Source organism: Gopherus evgoodei, unplaced genomic scaffold, assembly GCF_007399415.2.
Source record: "Gopherus evgoodei ecotype Sinaloan lineage unplaced genomic scaffold, rGopEvg1_v1.p scaffold_46_arrow_ctg1, whole genome shotgun sequence".
NCBI classification, from domain to species: domain Eukaryota; kingdom Metazoa; phylum Chordata; order Testudines; family Testudinidae; genus Gopherus; species Gopherus evgoodei.
The window spans coordinates 1,301,900-1,307,738 of NW_022060067.1; the positions used below are offsets into that span (position 1 = coordinate 1,301,900).

Genomic DNA, 5,839 nt, shown 5'->3' on the forward strand with positions numbered 1-5,839 from the left:
GTCACCTGGTGCATTGTTATTTTGCCAAAGCCGGGCCTACTTTGGTTCCCAGCCTTTGATTCATACTGGTTCTCATGCACAGGGCTCCAGCAAGGCCTACAGCCACCAGCATCCATTATACATTGTGCCTCCTTATCTCTGGTGCCGTCCTACCATCAGTATAAACCCCTCTTTGCCATTTGTTACTGTTCTCTGCCATTTTGTTTACTGATCAATTTACATGTTACCCGGGGTTCTTTCAACCCAAAGCTCTTGGTAACTTTACTCTGTGCAAGGCGGCATCAGGAAATAAATCAGGGGAGACACGGCACTCTGATCGATAGATGGCTGGCACAAACAGGACAACACATGAGTGCTTTCACTTAAAGCTAAACTTTACTAGTCTCAAGCACTTACACACATCCGCAGCAAGATTGGTAAAACACCCCCAACCCTCGATAATTACCAACGCTGAGTGTGGCTCTCGAGTGGCACAGCGCCAGCCCGTCTGCCGGTGGGGAACACAAGATGTATCCAGAGGGAGAGACCAGTCTCAAGCTTTTCCCCTTATTTGTACTTTAGTAATTAAAGAAACCTTGTTAAGTAGCAGTTTTAATGATCGAGCAAGAGGCTCCTTCTGATTATTGATTAACCAGGAGTGGGTCTTCCCAGAGCCTGTAGCCTTGAGACCCCAATAGACATTCCTGAGGGTACATCTTACTCTTTTCAAAGGCATGTTTCAGCAACTTTAACACAATTCTTATCAGGAAGAACGCAGGGTCAAGCTGCCCTTTCGGTGGCACCCTAATCCCCCCTCCCCTCCTGCCTTGGTCAAGCTGAAACTTGCTTTTAACAGCTTGCTGACTAGGCTGTCTTTAACAATAAGCCACCGTGGTTTCAGGCATTTTACTGGTTTGCCAAAGTCTCCCCGTACATATAGGGCTTTGTAAATAAAGCTTTTTTTTTTTAATTCACTGTGTCTTTTTTGTTCTCTGTTCTGTGAGATGAGCTGATGAGTTGCTTTTTATTTATTTTGTTTTATTTGATTTTTTGTTTTGTTATTATTGGAGGAGACCAAACATTTTGCACCAGAAAAAAAAATCTTAAAAAATGGTCTTTCATAAATGTGTGGTGTGAATGTGTAAAAAGTTGTGGACATTTTAATTTTGTAGGGTTTTTTTTTGCAATTAGTTTTATGTTAGAAACATTTCATTGAAATTGTTTGTTTGTTTTTTAACCTGAGGAGTTTCAGTAAATGAAAAATTGTGCTAACCATATTGAGAATTATTTTTAATACAATTTCATTTAAATATTGTAAAAAAACCCCATCATTAGCAATTCAGTACGTTTAATCAAAAAAGACAAAAACAGGACCATTTCAATGTTCAAACTGAAAACAATGTCTAGATTTTTATTGTATATTGTTGTAAATTTTATTTTTTTCATGTTTTCACCAAGTCTACAGAACATAGATGGGAAAACACAAAGGAGAGAACTTTAGCCCCCAGATAATATTGAGAAGCCTCCGGGAGGGGAAATTTGCCCCTTTCATTGCAAACACAATTTTCCCATGAAAACTTTTCTCAGAGTTCCCTTCACATCCCTGTTCCTCAGGGTGTAGATCAGTGGATTCATCATGGGGGTTACTATGCTGTAAAGCACCGAGATCAGTCTGTCATTCTCCAGTGAGTAGCTGGAGATGGGCCGGACGTAAGTGAAGATGGAGCTTCCGTAGTACAGCAGGATGGTGGTAGGGGACAACCTTGGTTCAAGTGATCATGAGCTGATTCAATTCAAACTAGATGGAAGGATAAACAAATGTAGATCTGGGATTAGGGTTTTTGACTTCTCGAGGGCTAATTTTAAAGAGTTAAGGAAATTAGTTAGGGAAGTGGATTGGACGGAGGAATTAGTGGATTTAAATGTGGAGGAGGCCTGGAATTACTTTAAGTCGCAGCTGCGGAGACTGTCAGAAGCCTGCATCCCGAGAAAGGGGAAAAAAACCATGGGCAGGAGTTGTAGGCCAAGCTGGATGAGCAAACAACTCAGAGAGGGGATTAGACAAAAGCAGAAAGCTTACAGGGAGTGGAAGAAAGGCAGGATCAGTAAGGAAAGCTACCTTGGTGAGGTCAGAACATGTAGGGATAAAGTGAGGAAGGCTAAAAGCCGCATTGAACTGGACCTTGCAAAGGGAATCAAAACCAATAATAAAAGGTTCTACAGCCACATAAATAAGAAGAAAACAAAGAAAGAAGAAGTGGGGCCGCTATACACTGAGGATGGAATGGAGGTTAAGGATAACCTAGGCATGGCCCAACATCTAAACAAGTACTTTGCCTCAGTTTTTAATAAGACTAGTGAGGAAACTTGCGATGATGGAGGGATGATAAACGGGAATGTGGATATGGAAGTGGATATTACCGCAACTGAGGTAGAGGCTGTACTTGAGCAGCTCGATGGGACGAAGTCGGAGGGCCCGGACAATCTCCATCCGAGGATATTAAAGGAACTGGCGCGTGAAATTGCGAGCCCATTAGCGAGAATTTTTAAGCAATCGATAAACTCGGGGTTGTGCCGTATGACTGGAGGATTGCTAATGTAGTTCCTATTTTTAAGAAAGGGAATAAAAGTGATCCGGGTAATTATATGCCTGTTAGCTTGACGTCTGTAGTATGCAAGGTCTTGGAAAAAATTTTAAGGGAGAAAGTAGTTAAGGACATAGAGGTCAATGGTAATTGGGATGAATTGCAACACGGATTTAGTAAAGGTAGATCGTGTCAAACCAATCTGATCTCCTTCTTTGAGAAGATGACGGATTACTTAGATAAAGGAAATGCAGTAGATATAATTTACCTAGATTTCAGTAAGGCGTTCGACACAGTTCCGCACGGGGAACTGTTAGTCAAATTGGAAAAGATAGGAATGAATATGAAAGTTGTAAGTTGGATAAGGAACTGGTTAAAGGGGAGACTCCAGAGGGTCGTATTGAAAGGTGAATTGTCAGGCTGGAAGGAAGTCACTAGTGGAGTCCCTCAAGGATCAGTTTTGGGACCGATCTTATTTAACCTTTTTATTACTGACCTTGGCACAAAGAGCGGGAATGTGCTAATAAAGTTTGCAGATGACACGAAGCTGGGGGGTATTGCTAACACGGAGAAGGACAGGGATACTATTCAGGAAGACCTGAACCACCTTGTAAACTGGAGTAATAGAAATAGGATGAAATACAATAGTGAAAAATGCAAGGTTATGCATTTAGGAATTAATAATAAGAATTTTGGATATACGTTGGGGGCGCATCAGTTGGAAGCGACGGAGGAGGAGAAGGACCTTGGGGTACTGGTTGATAGCAGGATGACTATGAGTCGCCAATGTGATACGGCTGTTAAAAAAGCAAATGCGATTTTGGGATGCATAAGGCGGGGTATTTCCTGCAAGGATAAGGAAGTGTTAGTACCGTTATACAAGGCGTTGGTGAGACCCCATCTGGAATACTGTGTGCAGTTCTGGTGTCCCATGTTCAAGAAGGATGAATTCAAACTGGAACAGGTTCAGAGACGGGCTACAAGGATGATCCGAAGAATGGAAAAAGTGCCTTATGAAAGGAGACTCAAAGAGCTTGGCTTGTTTAGCCTGGTCAAAAGAAGGCTGCGGGGGGATATGCTTGCTCTATATAAATATATCAGGGGGGTTAACGTTAGGGAGGGAGAGGAATTATTTAAGTTTAGTACTAATGTAGGCACGAGGACGAATGGGTATAAACTGGATATTAGGAAATTTAGACTTGAAATTAGACGAAGGTTTCTAACCATTAGGGGAGTGAAGTTCTGGAACAGCCTTCCGAGGGAAGTAGTGGGGGCAAAAGACTTTCCTGGCTTTAAGACAAAGCTTGATAAGTATATGGAGGGGATGTTATGATAGGATTGTTAATTTGGGCAATTGATCTTGGATTACCACCAGATAGGTCTGCTCAAAGGTCTGCGGGGAGATTTTGGATGGAATGGGAACTGAGTTACTGCAGAGAATTCCTTCTTGGGTGCTGGCTGGTGAGTCTTGCCCACATGCTCAGGGTTTAGCTGATCGCCATATTTGGGGTCGGGAAGGAATTTTCCTCCAGGGCGGATTGTCAGGGGCCCTGGAGGTTTTTCACCTTCCCCTGCAGCGTGGGGCACGAGTCGCTTGCTGGTGGTTTCTCTGCAGCTTGAGGTCTTCAAACCAATTTTGAGGATTTCAATAACTCGGTCCTGGGATAGGGGTTGTTATAAAATTGGATGGGTGGGGTTCTGTGGCCTGCCTTGTGCAGGAGGTCAGACTAGATGATCAGATTGGTCCCTTCTGACCTATGAGTCTATGAGTCTATGATGGTCGGGTAGGACGCGCAGGTGGAGAAAGCTTTGAGTCTCTCCTCTGTGGAGCGTATCTTCAGGATGGTGGAGATGATGTAAACATAAGACAGGACTATGCACAGGAACGGGGTCCACCCGATGAAGACCCCAATGGCAAGCAGAATGATCTCATTGAGGGAGGTGTCCCCACAGGAGAGTTTGAGGAGGGGTGGGATGTCACAGAAGAAGTAGTTGAGCTGGTTGGCCCCACAGAAAGGCAGCTGGAAGGTGAAAAATGTGTGCACCACAAAGTTGAGGAAGCCGCTGGCCCAGCAGGCACCAGCTAGGTTGTGGCAGACAGCTTTCCTCATGATAACCAAATAGTGCATGGGGTTGCATATTGCCACATAGCGGTCATAAGCCATCACAGCCAGAAGGATGCACTCTGTACCCACAAAGGAGAGGAAAAAATAGAGCTGCATGATGCATCCTGCATAGCTGATCCTCTTCCTCTCTGCCAACAGGTGCACCAACATCTGGGGGACATTGGTGGTGGTGTAGCAGATGTCCAGGAAAGAGAGGTTTCCCAGGAAGAAGTACATAGGGTTGCGGAGCTGGGGATCTGTGCAGACAATCACGATGATGGAGATGTTCCCCATCAGAGTGCAGAGGTAGGTGACCAAAAAGACACTAAAGAGCAAGAACTGCAGCTGCTGGAGGTTGGAGAACCCCATGACGATAAATTCAGTCGGGACAGTTTCATTTGCCATTTCTTCAGGGCTGAGAGGGATGACTGTAAAGGGAATGCATGTAAGGAATGAGGCTAAGGTTTTCAAAGCCACCTAAAGGATTTGGATGCCTAGTCATCATTACAGTTTGTGGGAACTGGGCATCCAGATCTCTTAGGTGGCTTTTGGAAATCTCAGATTTACGTTTTTTGTGAACTAGGACAGAAAATTTGAGAGGATAATTTCATCTTAAATTGTGCAATATAAAGACAAGAAAGTGTATCTGTGTCTCTTGATGTGTGTGTTTTTGTTTGACTGCATGATTGTGTTTGTTACTGTATCCGGTTGTGTGTGTGTCTGTGAGGTTTTATTTTGTATATTTGATTGTGTGTGTTGTGTATGTTGGTCACTGTGTATATGATTGCATTAGTGTCTCTTTTCAATTTTCTATATATATATATGGTTGTGCTGTGTATGGTGGTTTTGTATGTGATTGTGCATGTGATTCTGTGTGACTGTGGTAGTGTCTGTGTTCAATTGTGTATATATACAGTTATGATTTTTTCTTGATTTGTATTTAGGTGTTTGTGTATTCAGTTGTGTGTGCTTTTGTGTGATTCTGGTAGCATCTGCAAGTGTGTGTTTCAATGTCTATGTATATGTGTATGAGGTTTAGTTTGGATATTAGGAAAAACTTTTTCACTAGGAGGGTGGTGAAGCACTGGAATGAGTTACCTAGGGAGGTGGTGGAATCTCCTTCCTTAGAGGTTTTTAAGGTCAGGCTTAACAAAGCCCTGGCTGGGATGA

General features: G+C 43.2%; 1 protein-coding gene across 1 annotated transcript; it reads right to left on the bottom strand.

Annotated features, from left to right (window-relative positions):
• Positions 1–1,527: 1,527 nt before the first annotated feature.
• On the bottom strand, positions 1,528–5,074 carry LOC115642824 (olfactory receptor 5V1-like). The gene is made up of 2 exons (XM_030546520.1): positions 4,356–5,074; positions 1,528–1,741 (listed from the first exon to the last, which is right to left on the bottom strand). Exons 1-2 carry the CDS (start codon positions 5,072–5,074, stop codon positions 1,528–1,530), a joined length of 933 nt encoding a protein of 310 aa, XP_030402380.1.
• Positions 5,075–5,839: the final 765 nt, after the last annotated feature.